This window comes from Lepidochelys kempii, chromosome 14 (genome assembly GCF_965140285.1).
Source record: "Lepidochelys kempii isolate rLepKem1 chromosome 14, rLepKem1.hap1, whole genome shotgun sequence".
Classification (NCBI taxonomy): Eukaryota; Metazoa; Chordata; order Testudines; family Cheloniidae; genus Lepidochelys; species Lepidochelys kempii.
The window spans coordinates 36,316,042-36,340,783 of NC_136393.1; the positions used below are offsets into that span (position 1 = coordinate 36,316,042).

Below are 24,742 nucleotides of genomic sequence, written 5' to 3' on the forward strand. Positions count from 1 at the left end.
GTCGGGGCATCAAGAGCTGCTGCCACTTTGGTCCTTGCTGCTCCGGGACTGGGGGAGTAGGCACCTCCCCTGGTGTCCTGGCCAGTGGAGGGGGGGCTCTGCTAGGGGCTTCTGAAGTTGTTGGGGGCTGAAGGCATCCCTGAGAGGGAAGTGTGGGGCCCCATCTGCCCTGGGTGACTGAGGTGGGAAGGGGGGTTTTTAATCCTGATCTCTCCACCACACCTCTGTCCTTCCCCCAAGTGGCAGCAGGCATCACCCTGTTACCTTCTCTCTCTGGTGCAAGAACCCCCAGGGATTTGGAGCAGGAGGAAGGGGTGGACATGGCCACAGATGAAGCTGCTCCGAAGGTCATCAGAGAGCAGCTCCAGTACAGAGAAAAGGTACAAATGTTCCCCACCTGGGCTGGAATCAAGATTGCCCTGTCCCTTCCCAGCATCCCCACCCCCTGCCCAGGGTCTTGTCCCTCATGATCCACCACCCCTAATGGGGCCCTTTTACATCCATGATGTGGGACCCCCAAGATGGGGGTGTTTGTCCCACAACAGCTGAGGTCGTCTCCCCCCACAGGCACTGTCCCAGTTCCTGGTCCTGCTTGTGTAGGAGTGGGGGGGGGTTTGGACAATAGGCGGGTCCCCACAATCCCCCATTGAGGCCTGAGCCCTGGAGCTGGTGTGGGTGGGGCAGGAAGGTCCCTCGCTAACAGGTTCTCTCTCGCTATACCCCACTCCTGGTGGGTACAGGACGAGGGGCAGCAGCTCCTGTTCCTTCAGGCCATCTACCCCGCATGTCTGGCTGCACGGGAGAGAGGGGAGGACACGCTGGAGCCGCGCTGCTGCAAGGCGGCTGTGGTGAAGAGGATCGTGGTGAGTGAGACACGCCATACGGCAGCTGGAGGGAGGAGGGAGACATGGGATTGGCAGGGGTATGGCCGGGCTAATGGGTGGGGGCCGGGTGGTGTTGGAGGGGGCAGCAGAGAACAAGGATTGCTGGGGCTGAAGACTGGGGAGAAGAGAAGGGAGAAATTCTGAGATTGGTCAGTAGTGGGCAGGACGGGAATTGTGGGGCTGGAGGGCAGCTGAGACTGGAGGACAAGGAATCACATGGTCCCAGCTCAGTAGTTGGGATGGTGCTGAATGGGGGCAGTTTTGACAGGGAGGAGGAAAGAAGGGGATTGGGACTGAGCTGGGCAGGAATCCTGGAAAGGGGACAAATTTGATGGGCAGGAAGGAATCAGAGGAGCGGGAGGTGGTGGGGGATCCTGCTGCCATGTGGGGCACTGGCTGTGTAATCTCCTCACTGGGAGGTGTCAGTTGGGCCTGAATCTCACACAGCCCTTTGTCTCCTTCATGTCTCACAGGAGCTCATTGAGGAGCTTCCCAGTGACTCTCCACCCTGTGCCGTCCTCGCCAACTTTCTGACTGCAGTGAGCAACCTCAGGTACCGAGAGAGCCGCACCCCACCCTGCCGCCGGCTCCCCTAACCCGAGTGCTGCTCAGGCCCAAGGCTGGCAGTCACTGTCCCTCCCCCTCCCAGGTCACCTCCCAAGAGTGGCTCCTCTGGCAGAGATGGTGGGGTGGGAAGGTTCACTCTCTCCTGGCGGGGCTGTTCTTTTCACTAAAATAACATTACAGGGGCCTTGGGGAGGGGCTCACTCCCGGGCTCAGATACAGGATGGGCAGCAGGCTCCAGGGAACAGGAGCTATTCCTGTCCTGACACTGTCTGTCTGTAACGCCTTGGCCTTGTCATTTCCGAGCTCAGTGTCTCAGTTTCCATCCTTGCCAGCCTGTGCCTATATTCCTGTGGTTTCGTGTCCATGTTGGCGACAGTCCCACCCCCGTACTGCACAGTCTAATACCAACTCCTCTCTCTTGCCAGCACCATGAAACCTGCCCTTGAGCCAGACCTAGAGATTCACCTCTTGTGACTTGCCCTTCACTCCGTCTTCACCCTGGTACTGAGAGGGACACCACTCGCATCCAGGTACATCCTCCTCCATCCTCCTACTCTTCCAGAGTGGTCCTTGGTCCCTACTCCCTTGATTTGCTGGAGCTCCAGATTTAGGGGTGGAGTAGGCAGAGATGGAACAAGCTGCAAGGTTGCATCCTTCCCTCCAGCAGCGAAGAGATTATCTGTCACTGTGGGATTTCTTTCTTTCTTTCTTTCTTTCTTTCTTTCTTTCTTTCTTTCTTTCTTTCTTTCTTTCTTTCTTTCTTTCTTTCTTTCTTTCTTTCTTATGCCGTGTTTTGCCCAGCAGCCCAGCTTCCATCCGCAGCAACTTGGCTGTTTCATACTCTTCTGCCTACAAGGCCCTCTGCAGAGACCTGCTAAGCTCATGGTTCTAAGATCCAGTTGTCATCAATTCTTGCAAATTGCCTGCAGTTATATGTGAATGAGAGAGGTCAGGATATGTGTTTGGGAATCTCCACAGTGCTTCCCAGAGACCCCTCTTCCTGTCCTGTGGCAGGGGTAGGCCCAGTTTCCCTAACCCTGACCCATGCTTTGCAGGCTCTGCACAAAGTCATGCCAGAGGTCCTGAATGCCATGCTGGGGAACCTGATGGCAGAGTCCCCAGACACAGACAGGCTCCACTACATCTAGGAGGTGAGCCCCATAAGGAGGGCTGGGGACCAATTTTACCTTAACTCTTTGGGGGACTGATAAGGAGAGACTGGAAGATCCATTTTCTACTCAGGGTCCCCAGTGGGCCGTCCTTGGTTGGGGAGGTCAGTGCAATGCAGTATCAGGTCCTTCCTTCTGGAACTGGGACTTCAAGCCGGAACTCTGCCTGGTTCTGTTGAACACTAACCACAGGGCCCCTGGCTGTCTTGGGGAGTGAGAGTCTGAAAACCCACCCTTCCCCCGCCGCTCCAACACACACACACCATAGATTTGGGAGATGGTTCTCAGAGAAGAGGCACATGCTCCTTCCTAGAGAAACAGAAGGACCCCAGGGAATCAGCCCTTCCCTCTGATCTGCTCTGAAATTCCCGGGGGGATTGTGCTCTCAGTCACTCCCTACATCCCCCCAAGGATTTGCGTAGCAGGGAAGGGCAAGGCTTCAGTCTCCTTTCTGGTGAACTGTTCAGGAATCAGGAGTTCTGGGAGGATGAGACCAGCTGCGACACCAAACATTGTCCCAATCTAGAGAGACATTGACAAGTTGTGTCCTGCAGGGTAGAAGCTGCGTCCAAGGGAAAGAATCCCCTTCTACAGCTCTGCCATCAATGACTCAGATATTCCCCCCTGCACAGAATGTCTCAGGCCCCTGGGGCTGGGGCTTATTTGCAAAGCATGTGCACGTGGCCATTGAGTCTGACCTGCCTCCTTTCCCCACAGCATGTCAGCTTCTGGATTGTGTCCAGGATGTCCCAGGAGAGAGCCAGGGCCATTCGGAGCAGCACAGCCCTGCTGAGATACACAGTCACCCTCCCTGAGTTTGACGTAAGTGACCTCTGACCCCAGCTTCCTGACTCCAGGCGTAGGCGGGCTGGCTCCAACCGGCTGTAGGATCTGCTGCTACAGGGGCTGTGGCTTAGGCGTGTTCTTCCTGGGGAGGCAGAGTCAGAGCAGGGACTGAGCTAGGCTTGAGTCAAGTTCTTCTTGTCCTGGTTAAGTGTTGTCCCTGGGCCTTTAAGGGGACCATGCTCCAGCCCCTGCTTGGCATCCCAAAGCAGCTCCTGGCTCCCTTGGCAGCAGAGCAAATGAAGGGTTGATCTCAAGCTCCTCTCCCCCAGCATCTCCTGCAGAAGAGTTAAGGGGAAGGAGCCTTCTGGCCCAGGGAGGACAGGGAGCGGACAGGAAAATGCTGATGGAGTCCCCTCTCCTCTCCCTTCCATTAGATCTCAGCCAAGTTCCCTAGGACGGGGCACCATGTGGCCCAGCTGGCTCTGTTTGTCAGTGACCCAGACAAGGACATCAGCCGGCAGGCCAGGGAGGGGACTTACGGGCTCTACCAACTGATGCTCCAACAGAGGAGTAAGGAACCCAGCTGGGACACAGAACCCAATAGGTGACTGAGAATGACCACAGGTGGATAATGGGACCCCAGGCAATTTCTCTCAGACTGACCCCAGCTGGAGGACAAGTCTCTCTCTGCCTCTGTTCTTCTCCACTCCACTGTGGAGCCACCAATGGGATTGGAAGGACACAGAAACTGCAACCAGAATGATAAAAGTCTCTCTCTCTCTCTTCCAGGCCTGACCATACATGAGGCAGAAGATCTGTGGTGCTACAACTGGCACCAGGATAGCAAGCTCCTGGGCTACAAGAACACAGCCAGAGTGGGGGAGGTAAGGGCACTGTGCCAGGGCATGACACAGCTCAGGGAGTGGGGCTGGCTGGGTTCCCTGCAGTGGATGCCTCCTGGAGACAGGAAAAGAGCCCACTCCTTATTTCCAGCTCAGAGTTCCTCATCCAGCAACCAGTGGGACAGGCTGATGTAAAAGGTCCCACATTGGAACTTCACTAGTTGCCGTGATTTGAGTGTCTTACATGGATCCATTGCTACGTGGCATAAGGAGAATCCCTGGGTGGGTGAGTTAATATAGGATTGTGGCTCTGGGTGTCTCTCTGCTCTTTGTCCCCCTGGCTGATCACAAGTGTCTGAGAGGAGAGCACTGGGTCAGTCAGTCACTATTGCTTGATCAGACCCTTGTTTAATTCCCTGCACCCTGTAGAAGCAGAGAAAGGAGGTGGGCTTAGCCCAATTCCATTGCCAGTCAGGGAGCAGAATGCCCCAACCTGGGAACTGGGTAGGGGACACAGTGAGCTCCAGAGCCAATATGGACCACATGCGCCCCACTCATGTCTCCAGACCCGGCCAGGGAATGGCAGAGTATCTAGACCTTAGCCACTGTTCCAAAGAAGCACATTGTCACTGACCCAAGTTGCGGCTACTTGCTGAATAAGTAGAAAATCAAAGACCTGCCCCCCCCACCCCCACCCCATCTCACAACTGTGGTGAGAATATCCAAACCTTTGAACACACCTTAACACCATAACACAGACTGGAGTCAAAGGTGAAATGAGTTATTTGTACAACATCACAGAGGAGGCCTTGGAATGGCTCCTGGATTGACAAGGGCATCTACAGAACGCTGCTCCACAGACGCCCCGTGAGAGAGACTGTGTGAGCTTGTCCTGCCTTCCACAAGCTGAATTGCTGCAGCAGAAGAAAAGTCTCCAAGGAGTGCCTGTGATGGGGACTGGGACATGAGTCTCCTTATCCTTGTAATGTTGCAGATTGGATTCCCCTTGGAAGAAACCAAGGAGCTGCAGAGGCCATACCCAGCCACTAGAGAAATCACTAAGTTGGGGGGAAGAGACCTTTGGTCTGTCAGCTCCAACCCCCTGCCACTCGCCCCACACGTACACACACTCCTCTAGCCACTGAGGTGCAGGAGATCTCTCTGCTGGAAGCAATATAGGGTCCCTTGTCATCTCTGTGCACTGCACAGTAGAGTGGGCCTGCTCACACACATTAGAGATCCATTTCCAGCCTATCATGGCCCCTGAGATAAATTGCCCTCCAGAAAGAGTCACTGGAGGCTTTGGTCACTGAGCATCTGCGACCTTTTAATAAAGGGGCTTCCCTGAGCCATGGAACCCTGAAAGCCTCCTGGGGAATGAACTGCCTTGGCTGCAGCAGCTCTCTTACCCTCCCTTTGGGCCACTGGACGGTGATGCCATTGTACCGCCAGGACTTGGAGGCTGGCTCTGGGCAATCTGCTGGAGCCTCGTGTCCTCTTGGTTTTAGGTCTTTGGAAAATTCTTCTCGAAGGCGCAGAGAAGATACTTCCTCCAGACAGCGGTACTGGCCATCCACGACCCCCTGCTGCTTGTCAGCCAGGCTGGGCTGGTGCTAGTCTAATCCCTCCTGGAGGAAGCCCAGCAACTGATGGGGGACACGGTAAGTAGCTGCAATAGACTCAGGAGCTTGGGTTGGGGCCCAGGGCCTCATTCCCATCCTATCGCCATTCGCTGGCCTGGGAGCAAGGAGCCTAGTGGGGGCTTCTGGACTTCATAGACTACTGTTCTTAGGTGTTCTGCTATCACTCCTGGGAAGAGCAGGAAAGTCCCCTTAGTGCCCTCTGTGAACCTTTCCTGCCCCACAGAGCTGCACCCATTTCCCCATGGCCGAGTGTCCATGTCACCTGAGCCACCATCGAGAGTTGCTCCCATCCCTGGCAGCCTGCGAGGCCAAGAACTGACTGGTGGTGGCGACTGACCAGGAAGGGCTGAGGCACATGGGCATGGAAAGCTGGTCTCGCTGCTGGTAGGGCTGGACCCACTGTAGAGAAAACGGGAGTATTTAGTCAGCAGGGGCTGCTGACCTGTCCTGTTCCCTGGGGCTGCCATCCTGTGGCTTCAGCTTTTGTCACTGGGGTGACTTGGGGAAAGGTCTCAAGCTCTCCCCATCCCACTTCACTGCTGCCAGAATCCCTCCTGCCCCCAGCCACCCTGCTAGAGCCCCCTCTCTGCCCTACCTGGGTGGGGATGGAGGTGGGGGTGGAGGAGAGGGTTCTACGAACTTGAGCGGTGTCCCCAGCTGGGTTGGAGGTGGAACAGCTGTCAGGGGCACGGATGGGGAGGAGGCAGGAGCTCGCCCTACAAGGAGGGGGGTTGGCACTGGAGGTCACTAGAGAGGACAGCAAGCCTCCATCCTGGGGATTAGGAGGGTGAATCCACCACTCAGACATGAGCAGCTGCTGGGTGGAAATGATGGTGCTGGTTCCAGGTGCCCTTCATCCTCCCTGATTCCTGGGGAGTGTCTCAGTCTCTGACATGTTCTCGTTCCCCTGCAGCACGAGGATGTCACAGCCAAGGTCATGGGCCAGCTCCACATCATCCAGCACTTGCGCCAGATGCCCGAGGCGCTGCAAGGGCTGTGGCTCATCTGATGCTCTGAAAGGTTCCCCTCCCTGTTCAGCAAGTCCCGCTCCCTGCTGCAGGTACTGCTCTGTCTCACTGTAAATGGGGGGCTAGTGGAAGCGGAAATGGAGGCCCCTGGCACTCACAGAAACTCTCTCCCCTCTCTGTGGAGCTGGGTCCTTCTCTCGGTCCCCCAAATTCCTTCATGTGGGGCAGGAGTTCTTTCCCTCACACACATACCCCTCCCCTCTTTCCTTGATCTGACCCCCATCCCATTCCCTTTGCTCGCAGGCAGAGACCTTCCTGCCCCATATGACGCAGAAGGACCTTTGTGTCAGGGCTACAGACTGTCTGCCCAACTGAAGCTCAGGAAGCTCCACATTTGAGGCGGTGAGGATGGGACAGAGGCTCAGGGCTTGCTACATCTCCTGCCCTTTATTCTTCCTTTGGCCCTTCTATGGGCTCTCAGTGTCTGACATGAAGAGGAGCCTCCTCCCCCCGTGTCTTCTAGGCCCTGGGGTGGTGTGACAGCCTCCCAGATCGGTGCAGTCAGAAGCTGAGCCACCTCAGGGAACAGTGAGGACAGGTCACCTTGTCCTAGGAAACCAAGCAGTGCTAGTTCTCAAAAAGGCTGAGAGGGAAGACCCCGCTCCCTCATGGAGGTAAGAGCCATTGACTTCAATTGGTCTCTTGGGGGAGAAATGGGATTCCTGCAGTATAGCCTGGCTGGGAGAGTTTCTGGGAGGAGGCTCCTGTCCCTCAGTCTCCAACTGCATCATGCAGTCTCATTCACATAACATCTCCGCTCTCTAGCTCCACTTCCCGCAGCAGGATAAATGAACCTTCAGCTCCTAGAGAACGGACTCTAACCTCCTTCTGATCAGCAATGGGGTTTCACCATCCCCTCAACAAACCTGTCAGCCGGGTTGGACCGGATTTGAAGGAGGAGGGCATCATAGAATCATAGAATATCAGGGTTGGAAGGGACCTCAGGAGGTCATCTAGTCCAACCCCCTGCTCAAAAGCAGGACCAATCCCCAATTAAATCATCCCAGCCAGGGCTTTGTCAAGCCTGACCTTAAAAACTTCTAGGGAAGGAGATTCTACCACCTCCCTAGGCAACGCATTCCAGTGTTTCACCACCCTCCTAGTGAAAAAGTTTTTCCTAATATCCAACCTAAACCTTCCCCACTGCAACTTGAGACCATTACTCCTTGTCCTGTCCTCTTCCACCACTGAGAATAGTCTAGAACCATCCTAGGTATCTAATAGGGTGGCTTGGCCTGTCGCTGCCAAGCCTGGAGCTAGGCCAAATTGATGACCAAGTGAGCCCCACCTGAGAGGAAACAAGGGAAAACAGCAGGAAAAGTACAGAAGCAGATCGAGCTGTTCAGTAGACGGCGTTGGGCCAAAACCTGGAGTCCAGGGTAGGACTGGGTTCTCTCACCGTCCCTAAGGAAGGGGACATAGAAGACCATAGAAACCCAAAAAGGGCAGGCCGAGCCGAAATCAGGCTGAGGAAGAGCTCCCCACAGGGGTGGAAGGCCTTGTTGCTGTTCAAGACATTTGTATGGAAGGTGCACGACCCAGGAAGGAGTGGACTAAAGGACAGTCACCTAGTTGGAGGGCTGAGTTCCCAGCCAACAAACTGCAAGAGTGAGTATCAGCGGGGTTGCTAGCCCAGCGAGAAAGCGGTGACACGAGGACTGGCCAGCATCTAGCGGTGAGTGAATTCTGGTACACACCTGCTTCCATTTTGGAAACAGCCTGGTAATGGAGAGTGGGTGGGGAGAGCAGGGAGATGGGAGGAGTTCCTGAGGCTGGGGTGGGAAGGAAGCTGTGGGTCTGGGAGGGGAAGGACATGGCCCAGCTTGTCGGAGGGATCCTGCTGGCTGTGTCTGGAGCCCTGTTTAGCCTCTTCTCTGGGAAGTGCCCATGGGTCAGTGTCTGGTGAACATCCCTTGGACTCTGTGCCCAGCACCACTCAGAAATTATTCACTACCTTCAAAGAGATAGGGCACAGCTCAGCCTGTTAGGTAGGCTGGAGACTCATACTTCACTCGAACACACAACACTGAGGTGGTTTGGGAAGAACAGTAGCAAAGAAGAGATTTAAGTGATACTAAGCAAGAGAAAGAGACAAATTTCAAACAGAGAAACAAAACACAACACACTTTGCAGTGACTAAAACTGAATCTTAACAAGTTACAATCTTTGCCTTAGCAGTTTCCAGACTAACATCTCAGCTTTCCTAACAGACCTTCTTTCATGTCCCTGTACGGTCCAAAACTTCTCTGTCGATCCGCTGATTTGATTGCTTCGTCTTTTGGTTTCAGACCCTCTGTTCTCCTTCTGGGGTGCCTGGACCCTGATTGTAACATCTCTCTTCCAGTCTCTGGCCCAGCCTCTTACACAGATGTGTGCTGCAGCCAGCCCAGCGCAGGGAGCAGCGGGGACAGATGATCTCATCCTGTCAGACCAAGAAACAGGGGTCCCAGTGAGGCTTAGATGGAAGATTCCAGGCATCTTCTGGAGGTAAGAACCGTCCACTCTTCTGGGCACTTGGGGCTGTTGCAACAAAGAGGGGGCTCCTGTTCCATAGCCTATTTGTCCTCATGACTTTGTATTTTTATTCTCAGAGGATGCGTCCTGGACCCTAGAGACTGTTTAGTGCAGAAGGTTTGAGCGGGGAGAGATCACTCACTGTCATGACCCATGGGTCATTAACCCAGGTCTGCAGGGTTCCTGGGAGCAGCCACACTCCAGCACACCACCTGGAAGCCTACGAAAAACTGCTTAGCTAGGACTAAGGAAGTCCAGACCCAGTTTGAGGCTCTATCCCTGAGGCCTATTGGCAGAGTCCCAGAGCAGCTAATCGGCCCCCAGGACCTCCTTAAACCAGCGGCAGGAACAAGAAGCTGTCTGAACACCCGAGCTCCCCCCTGCCCCCTCTGGACTGTGTGTTAGCTGTTCCTGCTCCCACTCCCCAGGCTTGATTTCCTGGCATCCTGACTCGGGGTGACTCATCTGATTTAAGGTTCTGAACACAATTTGGTCTTTTGCTTCTGCTCTTCCAGTGTCCTGACCCAGCTGACTCTCGACTCCTGTCTTGTGAGTGTGGACTCAGCCTCTGACCACGAGGTCTGGCTGCCCATGTCCCAGCCGTCATACTGACTTTTCTCCCATTCCTCCAGTGCCCTTTTCTGCTCTCCAGCTCTGCTCTCCGGGCCCTCGAGGACCATCGGGCCTGAGGTGCCTTTGTTCGATCCCGCATCCGCCTGCCAGCTCAGGATGGAACTAACTCTCCTTCTACTTGTGCTGGGTAAGTGACCTCCTTCGGCCCGCATCCCTCTGTCTGTCTTTCTGGAGATCCCCCGCCCAGCATCCCTCCATCCCTCTGCACCCCGATCCCCTCCCTGGAGCTCACACCTCTTCTCTTCTCTTCCCTTCCAGCCTCTCTCCAGCTTCTCCCCAGGCCGGTGTCCCCCACATTTAATGACGTCTCCTTTCCTTGCTGAAATGCTCGCAGCGAGGGTGAGGGGGTATCAGGGAGTGGGGGGTGGGGATCCTCCTCCTCTCACACTGTGATGTTTGGAATTGCAAGGAAGGGGGGATCCCTGGGTACCCCCCGTGTCATCCCCTGGGTGGGTCAGGCTGCCCTGTTCACAGGTGCATCCTATGAACCTGCCCCAGCAGCAGCTATGGTCCAGAGCCACTTCCGTGGGGGTGGAAGAGCGACGCGTCCCAGCTCAGGCCGTAGGGGAGAAGATGCCGCATCCCCCGGGCGCTACCTCATTGGCAGCCTCAGCAGAGAGAGTGAGGTCTGGAGGGACCATGGAGACTGACCTCCCACCTCCCCATTACAATGATTCCCCCCTGGCCAGAGGTCCGTGGGGGTGGGGCTGTGTGTGGAGGGGGGGGCCTCTTTCTGCCCCAGCTCTGGGCTCCCACCCACAGAGGACTCAGGGCGGGGGGGCAGATCCAGCACCATCCACCAGGACATTAAGGGCAGGTTCTGCAGAGACCCCAGAGGAAACGCGGTGGGTGGAAAATTCCCCCCTCCCTTCCCCACATGTGGCCGAGCTTCCTCATGTCTCTCGGATGCCTTCTCGCTACTGAGAGGAAGGTGTGATGGTCGACTGACGGGTTCTCCCCCCTCTTCCACCACTGCCCCTGGATGGAGAGTGTGGGGTGAATACCCTGATGGGAAAGGGGTATCTTGGAGTTGAAACATTTGCATCCACAATCCTCCCGGCTTTTTGCACCATAAAGGGACAGGAAGGAGCAAGGAGCAGTTTGGAGACCCCCCCTCCCCAGCCCCAGTTCAAGGATGGGAAATGGCAGGATGTGTGGAGCGAAGAGTTTGCAGACGGTCCCTGGCTCCCGGGTCGGGGATCGGGGGCCGCCAACTGTGCAGACGGTCCCTGGGTTATAGAAGCTAAATGGGGAGCTGGCAGACGCTCCTTGGCTGGGGGGTGAAGCGTTTGCAGACGCTCCCTGGCTGGGTTGGGTTGGGGGTGAGGCGTTTGCAGACGCTCCCTGGCGGGGGGCGGGGCTCGCGGGGACACTCTCCCTCCCAGCCTGGCTCAGGGCTTCGCTGCTCAGAGAGGGAGCGAGAAGGTACCGGGGGTGCGGATCGGGCCCCAGTCGGGCCCCCTCCCCTGGGGGGCCTGGACCCACTGGTCCTAGCCCCCTTCCCCTCCGTGTCCAGGGACCCCCACCCCCTGGTCTGGGTCCATCCCCCGACTGAGGGTTTCGCTCCTGCAGAGTCTCCCCGCCCTGGCTGCGGGGCCCTGCGTGCCGGGCGGGTTTGGGGGTGTTTGGAGGGAGGTGACCCCGAAACGTTTCTGCTCCTCCCCCTCCCCCGCACGATCCACCCTCCCTTTCCGCGCTTCTCCCTGCGTGGATTTCCCAGGGGCCATCCCCGTGGTGCCTGGCCGGTGCGAGGACACAAATCTCAACCCTCCCTTTTTGCAAGGAGGGGCACCGACCCTGACCTTGGGGCGGGGGGTCTATGGCGACTGCTCCAGCCTGGGGTGAAAGCTGAGTAAATAGCAGGGCCGTGTCCCTGCCAAGAACGGCCAGGAGCTGGAGCCTGCTCCACAAACCTCTGCTTCTCCGCAGGGCGACAGCGGGGAGAAGGGCCTAGCTGGGTTAACACCCCCCCAGTGACCGACCCAGGTCCCCTGCACCCCCTGTCACTGCTCCAGAGGCCCCCCAGGGGCTGGGGATAGAACCCAGCAGTCCTGGCTCCCAGCCCCCTCGTTCTAACGCACGAGTCCCTCATCTCCCTTCATTCTGTCTGTCCGTCTGACCCCCGCACCTCTCCTTCCTTCCATCTGTCCATCCATCCCCATTTACCTCCCTGTGTTTCTCTCTCCATCCCCCAACTGCCAGCTGTACCCCAGTCCCTGCCTGCCCCTCCCTGCCGGGGGCTGGTGCAGTTGGGGCAGAGCCGTGACTCTGATCTCGGGAGCTTGGGCCTGTGGGACTCCCTGCCACAGGACCTGGCTGAGCAGGGGGGTGGGGCTGGGGTCTCAGAGCCATCGCCGAGTGTGTGTGTGTGTGTGTGGGGGGGGGGGGGGGGTCAGGGCACCCTGTGGCCATCAGTTTCCATGGGAACCCCATTATCTCACCCCCCTCCCCCGCTTCCCCTCACACAGATCCCCGACCCCGGAGCCGAGATGATGAGCTGCGGCCTCCTGACCAGCTCCAAGGAGCCGGGTGAGTCAGGGCTGCGGGGGACGGTGCCATGAGGGGGAGGGTGGCCCCATGGCTGACATGGCTCCTCCCCCCATGCCCATGGGGGGTCTGTAGCCGATATCCCCCTCCCCCCAGTGCCCCTGCACCACAGCTCGGTGTCGGTGTTGATCCGAGGCTTTGTGGCGGACGTGGGCTGCCAGCTGCTCCACAGGAACGAGGAGCCGGGGCCCGTGGAGGCCGTGTTCAAATGCCCCGTGGACGCTGAGGCGCTGTCGATGCCTTCCAGGCCTGGCTGCGGGGGGCCTGCATCCAGGCCCAGCTCCAGGAGAAGAGACAGGTGCTGGGGGGCAGGGGTCCCGGGGGGGAGAGAGGAGGGGGCCGGGCTGGGGGGATCTCGGGGTGACCCCATCTCTCCCGGCAGGTGCATGAGCTGTCCAGGGATGTGCTCGTCGGGAGGGCAGGGGATCTTGGGGGGCAGGGGGATCTCGAGGTGACCCCGTCTCTCCAGCAGGCACAGGAGCTGCATGGGGATGCGCTGGCCGGGGGGCAGAGCTCGTTCCTGCTGCAGCAGGAGGAGGCCGGGGGCGACATGTTCAGCTGCTCTCTGGGGAATTTGTCCCCCGGGGAGGAGGCGATGCTGACCCTGAGCTACACCTACGAGCTGCTGCTGGAGCATGATGGGGCCGCCCGCTACGTGCTGCCAACCGTGCTGCACCCTCGCTACACGCCCCACGGTGAGACCCACAGATCCCCCTGCAGCCTCGCTACATGCCCTCCAGTGAGACCCACAGATCCCCCCCATACTCCCCTGTACCCCGGCTGTGTGCTTCCGGCCATGCTGCACCCCTTTTGACATGCCTCATGTTGAAACCAGGCCTATTGGTGGCCTAGATCCCGCATAGCTCCCTGTACCACATAGCCCCCAGAACCCCAGCTACACACCCCACGGTGAGTGATCCCACAGTCTGTAAGTCCCTGAAATCTCCATAGCCCCTTCTATGTACCCCACACTGAAAGACCCACATAGCCCTCATAATGCCCAATAGGCCACTACTGTGTTCCCTGTGGCAAGTGCCCCCCCCAGGGTCTGCAGTCCCTGCCCTAGTGTATGTGACCCACCCCAGCCATCCTGAAATCCCCTGATATCCCAGCCCAATACACCCCCAATACCTCATACTCCCCATTCTTCCCCCCACTCTCCCAGCCCCCTGGCCCTTCACCCCTGGGTCTCCTCTCTGCAGTGGGTGGGATGGGGAGAACATCACCCCAGGAGGTCCCGCGGGTCCTCACGGGGAGCTGCCCTACACCCTGAGCCTAAGCGCCATGCTGCAGTCGCCCCCACAGCATCCACTGCTCTCCAACTGCCCCCTCAGCCCCCTTAGCTATACAGCCAGGGACCACCACTGCCCAGGTAAGGGCTCATCCGGACACCTGGGTCCCAGCCATTCCCACTGGGAGGAGGGTGCTGGGGGTGGGGGCAGCGGGGAGGGTTCTGGGGCGAGGAGTGGGTTCCAGGGAACGGGGCTGTGGGCGGTGGGGGAGGTCCCAGGGGGTGAGAGATGTGGTGTAGGGCAGGGGGTGGGTCCCGAAAGGGGGAGCATGGCCAGACTCTTTGGGTGATTATGGGGGTGGGGGAATTGAGCGACTCCAACGGATTTGGGGAATTTCCCAATTTCTCTGGGGAAAATCTGGACAGGTGGAAATCTGCCAGTTTGGGGATGAAATCCCTGGCAGTCGCTGGGCTCTGTAAGTCTTTAGTGTCTGGGATTTTCCCTCGCCTTGTTTCTCAGTGGAAGTAAATGGAGGTGGGGGGACCAGGAAAATGTCACCCCCAAATTGGAAAGATTTAGCCCCCCCAAAATGTCAAATTTTTGCAATTTTTCACCAGGAAAATCCAAATTCCCACATTGGCCTTTGGGGTTGTTCTTCCTTCTTTTCTCTCCACCTAACCCGGGGGGGCCCAGCCAGCGTTCCCACGGTCTGCCCCCCCCCCGTCTCCATTGCGGGGTGCCGAGCTGAGCGCAAGAGCCAGCGGGACCCTGCCCCCCCAGGACCCGTGTGGAGGTGACTGTGTGTCTGTCGCCCCCCAGGTGTCGCTGGCCCAGGCCCCCCCGTGGGACCGGGACTTGGAGCTGCTGGTGTATTACGCGGAGCCACCCAAACCCAGCGCGGTGCTGGAGGCCGGGCTGCCCGGAGCCGAGCCAGGTGCGGGAGGGGATCCTGAACCCTACTACCCCTGGGCGGGGGCGCAGAGGGGGATCCATGGGGTGGGGATCTGGGGAGGGTGAGGTAGGTGCTGAGCGGTGACATGGGATCGGGGGGGGCACAGGGCAATGAGGGGGATGATGGGGGAATGGGGGGTCCTAGGACTGATGTAGGTAGATGCTGGGGGAATCTGGGGGCAGGCGAGGGTCAGGGGACAGGAGCGGGGGGTCTTGGCAGAGCTGGCATTGGCAGGGCGGGGTGTCTGGGAGCAGGCGGGCACTGGGGAGCACTGCAGGTTTGGGAGGCATGGGGGAGAACTGGGTATGGGAGAGCAGGCCCTGGGGGGCTGGGTATTGGGGGTGGGGGGATCTAAAGAGAGAGGGGGTGGGGGAGGGACAGAGCAGTGGGGGTGGGTCTCTGGGGGGCGGCTCTGAGTCATGGGGCTCTGAGGGGGCGGCTCACAGGGACTCGACCCCATGCCCACCCCATTTGGGGGCTGGCCCCCATCTCCCTGCAGGTTGCCTGATGGGCGACCCGGCCGTGATGATGACCCTGCTGCCCAGAGTGCCCAAGGCGGTGCCGGCCCAGAGGCGGGCCGGGGAGTTCGTCCTCCTGCTGGGCCGCTCCGGCAGCACAGCCTGCCCCATGGACGCAGAGACCTGTCCCGCCAGTGCATCAACAGCACCAAGGCACGGCCGGGCGGGAGGCTGCGCTCGATGGGCTCGTGGGGCCGTGCCAGGGGAGCAGCCCAGGCTGGCTGGGCCCGTGGGGCTGACTCTCCATCCGTCTGTCTGTCCCCAGGAGACCCTGGTCCTGCTGTTGAAGAGTTTGCCCCTGGGCTATTATTTCAACATCTATGGCTTTGGGTCTGAGTTCGAGTCGTTCTACCCGTGAGTCCGAAGGGCAGGGAGGGGTCTGGCTGGGTTAGGAGGCAAGGCTGGTTAGTGGACAGAGGGTGTCTCTTGGTTAGGGGGCAGGGCTGGTTATGGGACAGAGTGTGTCTGTGGGTTGGGGGAAGGGCTGGTTAGGGGACAGGGGTGTCGGTGGGTGAGGGGGCAGGGCTGGCTGGGGGCAGGGTGTCCCTGGCTCCGGCTGTCCCAGCCCCAGACCTGTCGGCGCCCCCCGCAGGCAGAGCGTGGAGAATACCCAGCAGACCAAGGCCGAGTCCCTGCAGCGCCTCCAGCTGCTCCAGGCTCACCTGGGGGGCACCGAGATCTTGGAGCCGCTATGAGCCATTTACCGCAGCCCCTGCCGGGACGGGCACCCACACCAGGTGCCGGGGTGCCAGGGCCAGCCGGAGGGGCATCCTGGGAAGGGCTTGGAGAGTGATTGTGGGGCCGAGGGGTGATGTGGGGGGTCTCAGAGAGGGATGCGGGCCTGCGGGGACAGACTCACAGACTTTCAGGACCGAAGGGAACATCATGATCATCTCATCAGGCCCCAGCTCCTCGCCCGCCATCCCCCCCCCCCCCCCCCCCCCGCCCCGTGACAGTGCTCAGCTCCTCGCTCCCCCCGGGGACAGCCCCACCTCTCAGGCTGAGTCACCGGCACCCCCAAACCCTGAGTTACAGGCGTCAGGTCACAGCGACTCCCCCCAGTTGCTCCAGTTCAAACCAGTGAGTGCCCCAGGCTGCTGAGGGAGACCAACCCCCTCGGGTCTCTGCCAGTCTGAGCCAGGGGAAAATCCCTTCCCCACCCCACACGTGGGGGTCAGCTTGCCCAGAGGATGGGGGTGAGACCCCCCCAGCCAGCCCCCTGGGAAGGATTCTCTGCAGTAACTCTGAGCCCCCCGCCCCACTCCCAGTGCCCCGCTGCCGCCCATGGGGTGTTTGCTCCCAGCTGTTGCTGTGGGCCATACGCCATTACAGGCGCCTCCTTGCCAGCCCTCCCTCCCCCCACCCCCCGCTCCCCTCAGCTGTTGAAGGGGGAGACCCTGGGAGAGGGGATCGGAGAGGGGCTGGGGGCCCTGTGGGGCAGCCGAGCGGGGCCAAGAGGTTGCTTGGAGTGGGCCTGGGGCTCTGGGCCAGATGGGGTGTGAGCAGGGCGTGGTAGGTAGCAACTGCTGGGGGCGGATACCTCTGTATAGAGCTGGGAGGGGCAGCGCTTTGTGCTGTGCCCAGCTCTGGGGGGTGCCCTGCAGCCGGGAGGGGCAGGGAGGTCACTGGTGGGGGGTCAGGAGGGAGCTCCTGGAAAAGTGCCCACAGCAGTCAGTGGGTTCTTGTCTCCAGGGGCTGGTGAACATGTGATGGGTGGGGGTTGGGGTCATGCCTAGGGGTTGGGGGTCACAGAGATAGGGGAGGTCAGCAGTCCCTGTCTGTCAGCCCCTCAGGGGAGATCTCTGGGAGGGGAGGGATGGGGCTGGGGATCTCTGGGAGGGTCAGTGGGGCAGACTCTCCGAGGGGCTGCTCCCGTTCCCAACAGGGTGGGGGTGTTTCTGGGGGGGTTGGGGTCCCCGGCTCTGACAGTGTCTCTCCCCCGCTCAGCTGTTCGTGTTTACGGACGAGGAGGCAGAGAACACCCAGGACATCATCGCAGAGGTGCAGCATCACCGGGGGACCCACAGGTAACTGAGGGTGCCTAACCCCATTAGCATTGCCATCATGTGGCCCCCCCACCACCATAATGCCCAGCATCTGCCCAACACTTTGCCTCACCCTGCCACCCAGCCCCGCTAGCATGGGGAGCCCCCCCCAGTCCAGCCAGCCCTACTGGCCCCTCTCCAACTGCCCTGCCCCCCCCAGAGCACTGGATGGGCCCCACCAGCTCTGCCCCTCCCAATCCGGTCTCTGCCCCCCAGCAGGTGCTTCTCCTTCGGCATCGGGGATGGGGCCTCCACGGCTCTGATCAAAGGCATCGCCCGGGCAGTCGGGGGCAGCGCCGAGTTCATCACCGGCCAGAACCGCATGCAGCCCAAGGTGAGAACCCAGCAATCCTGGCTCCCAGCTCCCCCACTCGAGCCTACTAGACCCCACTCCCCTCCAGAGCTGGGGATAAGACCCAGGCGTCCTGGCCCACCCTGTGTGTCCCGGTCCCCCACCAGGTGCTGCAGTCTCTGAAGCGGGCCCTGCAGCCGGCGGTGACCGGGATCTCACTGAGCTGGGATGCAGGCCGAGCTGGTGCACTGGGACCCCGAGGTGATCTTTGCTGGGCAGCGGTGCCTTGTCTACGCCCAGCTCCGCGGGTAGCCCCAGGTGAGAGAGTGAGGTCCCCGCACTGGGATGCCCCCAGGACTTGGGGTCAGTGACTGAGCCAGGAGCCCCACAGTCCCCTCCTGGGCGATAACTCTGACCCCTTACGATGGCCATTGGGCCAGGGGTCTCTGTGTTACCCCAGCCCCATTGATCTGAATGGGAATTGATAAATCTGACCTCTCACGGTGGCCATTAGGCTGCAGGTCTCTGTACTAGCCTGGCTGCATTGATCTCAGGGCCGGTCTACACTACAAATGTTCATCTCCTGCCAACGTAGCACTGTCTGCACGGGGGGCTACGGTCGGTGTAACTACGCCGCTCATGGGTGTGGATTTTTCATGCCCCTGAGCGATGTAGTTCTACCAAAGTATGTAGTGTAGACGAGACCTCGGTGGGGATTGATAACTCTGACCTCTGATGATGGCCACTGGGCTGGAAGTCTCTGTGCTACCCCAGCCCCATTGAGCTCAATGGGGATTGTTATCTCTGGACCCTAATGCCGGCCATTGGGCTTACGAAGCCAGCCCCTCCAACTGGTGTTAATTGGGTGTATTTGCCCCCTTCATTCTGTAAGCTGGGTCTGAGGGGTCCCAGGGCATCTTCTCCCCCCTTGCATTCCACCTCTGACCACCTTTCTTTCCCCGCAGCCCCCAGACATTCCCATGGGGGGCATCACCCTGCAGTACCGCATCCAGGACCAGACCTACAAGGACACGCTGCAGTTCTCCCTGCAGCCACAGGATGGAGACAGGTGACAGCAATGCTCCCCTGGCTCCCATCCCCCACCCCAGGCAGCTGGGTCCTGCCCCCCCAAGTCCTCACCCCAACAGAACAGAGACAGGATGGGACCAGCCCCCTTCTGTGACCACTAGACCCCACTCCCTTCCTGGGGCGAGGATAGAACCCAGGAGTCCTGGCACCCACCCACCCCCATCCCGCTAGACCCTGCTCCCCTCCCCACAGCGGCTGGAACCCAGGTGTCCAGGGCTGACCCCGTGAATCTTTCTCCCTGGCACAGGCTGCCCGTTCACCGGCTGGCTGCCAAGTCGCTGCTGCTGGAGCTGGAGGGGGCCGTGGGCGCGGGGTTGGAGGGGGACGGGCGCCGGGCACTGGAGGCCAGCCTGAGCTTGGGGGTCGTCTGCTCCCTCACGGCCTACGTGGGGGTGGACATGGAGCGGGGGCAGCTGGTGCAGGGGCTGCTGGTGAGACGGGATGTCCCGCTGGCAGGTAACCCCCGAAGGGGCTGGGGCTCCTGGCGCCACGGGGGGACCCAGCATGTGGGGGGAACTCGGATGGGAGGGGGAACCTGGCGCCAGGGAGGGGCGCAATTCAGGGAGGGATCCCAGCACAGAGGGGATCCCAGTGTAAGAGGGGGGGACCCAGAAGGGGCATGCGGGGGGCGTCATGTTTACGGGATAATGTCCCTTTGGCCCTCTCCTTGCCCCCCTGACTCCCGGGGGCTGTGCTGTCCCCTCCCTGCTCCAGGGCAACGGCGACCCCAATCCCCATACCTCTGGGGCATGGGGAGAGCAGGGGCGCTGGCAGGGTGAGACGGGGACTAGCACATGGGGGGGGGTGTGTGTGTCCCCCAGCCAGAAGAGTGGGACCTGTGTCAGACAGATGGACAGAAGCAGACAGGCATGCAGAGACCCAGAGTCAGACAGGGACAGAGACCGAGAATCAGCCGACAGACCCAGACAGGGACAGGACGGAGAGACACAGAGAGAGAAACAGACCCAGTCAGACAGACAGACCAACCCAGATAGAGGCCGGGACAGGAGGGGCGGGCACATTGCTGTCATGAGCAGACCTGGCTAGTAGGGGGCCTCTCGCCCCCCGGCATCCTGCCATCATCCATGGAGCGCAGCACCCACCCCTGCATCCCTTGGGGCTGGAGGAGGGGTCCTGGCTGGTGGGAGAAGAATGGGGCTGTGGGGACTGGATCTGGGGGTCGCAGTCAGGGGGGAAGGGGCAGGAGCTGGGAGATCCTTCCTGTGATGGAGCTGTGGGGAGAGGAGGATGGGGCTGGGTGTGGGGAGGTCCCATCTCGGGGAAAGGGGCTGGGGGGTATGGAGGAGGGGTCCCAGCGGTGCGTTGGCTCTAAGTGCCTGGCGGGGGGGACAGAATTCTCTTCCCTCCCTTTGCTTCTCTGGGTCTGTCTTCGGGCTCTTGTCCCGTGACTTGGCTGCAGCACGTGAGTACCACTGCTACGCATGCCTGCAGCTCCCAAAGTCCAGCGCCGGCCATCTCCCTCGCAATCGCCTGTCCTGGCTCTGTGGCCTCCCAAAGCTCAGCCCCCAAGGGCAGACAGTCCTGCAATCAGGGGGCCCCACCGGAGATGGCACCCCAGAAAGGTGAAGGGGGCTGGGAGTCAGGACTCCGGGGGTGGGTCAACGCCAGGGTGACGCTTCTTCGGGTTAGAGACCCATGTGCCCTGAAGGTCACGGAGCTGTGCAAGTCTTTAAAAACGACATAGAAAACGAAGGAAATTCCTGGGTGAAAAACCTTTGTGTCGCTGAGGGAGGGGGAATTCTTGGCTGTTTTTTTTTGTGTCGTGATGCAAATTATGTTGAAAGAAAATGAATAAAAAAATAAGGAAACCCCCAGGCAAAAAACTCTGTGAAGGTGGAATTTGGGGTGTAAGGTTTGTGTCAGTGAGCTAAGGATGTGTGTGGGGAGTGGCGGGGGGGTGGGATCGGTAGTTTTTCATAACAGGAATGTCTCTGAGCAGTTTTCTGTGAAATAAACCCAGAGGGAAATTCCCAGGCAAAAAAAAAAACCTTGTGAAGCTGGATCTGAGCTTGGATGTTTGTACAGGCGAGTTCAGGGGCAAAAGTCTTTATTGGCACCTTCTGGTTTATAAACGAAGAAACCCCCAAAAGGCAGAAATTTTAAAGTGAAGGTAACCTTAAAGCCTGCATTTGGAGAGTTTGGAAATACAAAGTGACTGTAGCCCAGATAACGTTAACTCTGCCCCGTAACCCTGGCCCATGCATGGCTATAATATCATATAGACTCTGAAACATCCCATCCCCCGCTACCCCTTTAGACTCTTGTGTCTCTCTCCGGACGTAGGTCTGTATCACAGGTTGTAGTGGGGGATGGTCCTGGGGTCAGACTGTGTTTGAGAAACAGCGTGGGGTCGTGGAATTAATGTCTGTGTAGGAACATTCACAGGGAGTTGGGTGCCTATCTCTGATTGAAAGTTAATTGTCATCCCATGGGTGCAAGAAGGGACAGAGTTAAGGATGACTGTGGTGGGGTTAAGGGTGCAGAAGAGCAGGTTAAGGACACCCATGGAGGGACAGAGTTAAGGACACACAGAGGGTGACAGTTAAGGTTGTTGGCTGTCCCCCAGCCTGGACAGGCCATGTCGCTGTTCCGTACCCACAACCCTGTGCCAGCCCCATCTCCCTGTGTCTCTCCCCAGAGTGGGCACCGGAGGAGTCTCCCTTGCTGAGGCTGGTGTCTCTGCAAAATGCCGAAGTCTGGTGGAACCTGGACCCCCATCTGGCTGCTGTGCTGGGGGTGAGCGAGACCGACGCCAGGGTGAGGATACCCAGTGAGGTGAGCGGGGGTGCAGAGGAGAGGGGAGAGATCGGGGGCAGGTGCCATGGGTTGGGCCTGTTTTCTGCTCCCAGATGAGATTGGGGAGGGTAGTCTGAGGGTGACTGGATTAAAGGTCCCCTGAACCTGGAGCCCAGTGGGCGAGACGGGCCGAGATCAGGGGGCTGGGAACCCCCTAACGGGGTCGGAGCATTGGATCGAGGGGGCCCAGGGCCAGGTAGAGGCACCCAGGTTGGGCTCTGTCTCAGGCCATCTCTCTACTCCCTGGACATGGCCCTGGGCATCTGGGTAGAGGGTCCATGGAGGGGGAGCGGGGGCGATAGGAACCCTCTGAGTCGGGGTGGGGGGATGGAGTGGGGGGTCCCTAGGGAAGGGGGAGGGCTGGGTGAGGGATGGAGGTCAGGGGAGGGGACCAGGCTGGGCGCTGACTCAGGCTGTCTCTATCCCGCCCCACACAGGACGTGACCCCCAGCATCTGGGCCACAGTGCTGGCCATGGTCTGGCTGCACGGCCGGGCCGTGGGGCAGCGTGACGAGTCGAGCTACTGGAGGCCAAGGCTGTGGGCTGGGTGCGGGACTGAGCAGGTGAAAGGGAGCCTGGGGGGTGGGGGGCAGGGACAGGGTCCAGGGTCTCGACCCTGAGAGCCCCTGCCCCATGGGGCCCCTGAGCCTGGGCCCCAGGAACCTCCATCCTCATGCCCCTGTCCCCACGGCCCAGAGCCATGAGCCTGCCCCCCATGTCCCATAGCTCAGCCCCCTTCAGGGCCCTGAGAGCCTGTGCCCCATGGGTCCCAGGGCTCCCATTCCTGAGATTCCTGCCCCCCAGGGCCCCACAGCCCAGCCCTCGAGAGCCCCCATCCTCAGCCTCTCCCCATCCCAATCCCAGCACCCTTCTGGGGTTTCTGTGCCCCGCCCCTCAGCACCTTTAATTCCCAGCTTCCCAACCCCCACGCCAGTTCCCCAAATGCTGTGAGCTCTGTTCCCTTTTTCCCCAGGCCCTCCCCTTGTTCCCCAGGCTGGTGTCTCTCCAGTACCCCGCTCTCATTTCAGGGGACCGGCTGGGCGAGTGCCTGGAAGCCGCCAATGCCGTGCTGGGCTGCAGTGTTGGCCCTGCCATCTTCAGGCTCTGAGCCCCCTCTAGGATCCCCACACCCGGTCCCCAAACTACCCTGGGCGTCCAACTGGGAGCCCGAGGGCCAGTAGGGGACACTGGGTGCAGACCCACTTGGCTGGCCTGTGCCCAGCCCGGAGTAAACCCCCAGCTGGGATCCCATCTCTGCCACCAGTTCGGATGCATCTGCCTCTCGCTGGCTGAAGAGGAGCAATGGCTGTCCCCCGGCTCCACCCCACTCTGACCCACTGTTCAGTAACCCCCACGCTGCTCACAGCCGCCACCTCCTCTCCGCATTGTGGGGGAGTCCTTGGTATCACCTGCATCAATGTCACACATTTCTTCGCTTTTTACAAATGACTGAGGGGTCCCTCTGTAAACAGCCCCCGGCCCCCACCCCAGAGGTGGCTGCACTGACCTCGCCCTGCATGAGCCATCCAGTGTCAACCTAGTCCCATCTGCACGGAGTTCAGCTACTGGACAGCCAGCCAGACCAACCGGATCTTTGCTTTTCCAAACATGACCTCCTTTTGTTGTAATGGCAGTTTTCTCTTCACTGGACAATCCTGAACGCAAACACGAGCACAGTGATTGGCTTAATTCTTCATTTCCTCTCTGCCTAGGTCCAGACTAGAGCTGGTCAGACATTTTCCAGCTGAACAGTGCTGTGTTGGCAAGTGCAATTCTGTGATGAAGGCTGAAAGGTGGAACCAGACAGCAGATGGAGGAAGCTTGCCCCATGCTGCGTGTTGTGAATCTGTCCCCATTCACCAGCTGCTGAATTCTCTACCACAGGAAGAAATGCTTCAAAACCTGACCGTCCATCTCGACGGTTAATGCTCACGCTGTGTCCATCCTGGGCAGCACCGGGCCCTTCTCAGGACATCCTGGGACTCAAGCAAACGATGAAAGACCTCAGCTGGTTAATTCCCTGGAAAGAAAGTGCTGTTTTTATCAAGAAACTGCAGGAACATAAGGAAGAAGCAAACAGTTTTCCCATTTCATGTTAGCCAGCACTGACCTCCTTTGAACAGCTTTCAGCATATGACTCCGTGCTGGGTGGTGTCCCTATTTCAGCCTTTCCGTGTCCGAGAAGGCAACTCAACAAATTCAATTTACAGCCACATTGCGCAGCGACTCCAGGGAAGGATTAAGATACTAGGTAATAGATTAATTGCCTTAAGGCCTGAAGGAATGCTGCCCTGGGACGGAGATTTCTCCAAAGGCCAGACGGAATTCAGAGATCTTAATTCTCACTTCCCGCTGTGAATAGTGGAACTTCAATACCAGGAAATGGCCCACCTGATGATCACTTTAGATAAGCTATTACCAGCAGGACAGTGGGGTGGGAGGAGGTATTGGTTCATATTCTCTGTGTATATATAAAGTCTGCTGCAGTTTCCACGATATGCATCTGATGAAGTGAGCTGTAGCTCACGAAAGCTTATGCTCTAATAAATTGGTTAGTCTCTAAGGTGCCACAAGTACTCCTTTTCTTTTTGCGAATACAGACTAACACGGCTGTTACTCTGAATACCAGCAGTGACACCCTGGCGCCATTGAAATCAAAGGCTGTTTTGTCTTCGACTCCAGCGGGCACAGTATTTCAGCCCATATTACGAGGCTTTTGCAAAATGAAAATCCCAACCTACTATCCTGTTCCAAACCCACTGAAGTCAGAGGAAAGGCTCTTTCACAGACAGCTGGGGAACCAGCTCCCATTGAAAACTCCAGCCGGAGTGAGTCTTTCCAGTGGTCTTTAGATAAACTCCATTGGTAGAAGCTGATTGCCTAGCTCCCTTCTGCGCCTTTGGATATCCCAGCTTCCAGCTGACTCCAGTGAACTTTGAAGCAGAGCCAGTCTGTATTTCTGAGCCTTTAGATAGATAGATAGAAAATCCACACAAAGAATAACTAAATAGAATCATACGACCGTCTGTACTCACACGTATGTGACCATAAATAGCCTCACGTACTGTAGCATACTCATTAATGTATGAACCCTCCAGCCTGTAATGCCCCATCTGTTCCCATCTGGTCCTGGGTCCTAGGTCCTCTCCTTGGCTCTGGCTGGGCTTGGCATGCTAGCGACTAG

The 24,742-nt window shown here is 58.9% G+C and overlaps 1 protein-coding gene and 1 pseudogene across 2 annotated transcripts; both read left to right on the plus strand.

The window, feature by feature from the left end:
- Positions 1-310: 310 nt before the first annotated feature.
- On the plus strand, positions 311-1,952 carry LOC144929312 (uncharacterized). The gene is made up of 4 exons (XM_078848477.1): positions 311-380; positions 741-863; positions 1,358-1,437; positions 1,877-1,952. The coding sequence occupies exons 1-4, from the start codon at positions 321-323 to the stop codon at positions 1,923-1,925; spliced, it is 312 nt and encodes a 103-aa protein (XP_078704603.1). The 5' UTR covers positions 311-320; the 3' UTR covers positions 1,926-1,952.
- A 9,470-nt stretch (positions 1,953-11,422) lies between these two features.
- LOC140897693 (von Willebrand factor A domain-containing protein 5A-like) lies at positions 11,423-24,116 on the plus strand (annotated as a pseudogene). Its single transcript, XR_013634562.1, has 16 exons — positions 11,423-11,491; positions 12,535-12,595; positions 12,710-12,911; positions 13,086-13,303; positions 13,813-13,985; positions 14,665-14,779; positions 15,297-15,468; positions 15,581-15,669; positions 15,908-16,052; positions 17,263-17,342; positions 17,580-17,694; positions 17,820-17,970; positions 18,618-18,721; positions 21,401-21,537; positions 21,996-22,105; positions 23,271-24,116. The product of XR_013634562.1 is annotated as a von Willebrand factor A domain-containing protein 5A-like (transcript).
- The last annotated feature ends 626 nt before the right edge of the window (positions 24,117-24,742 follow it).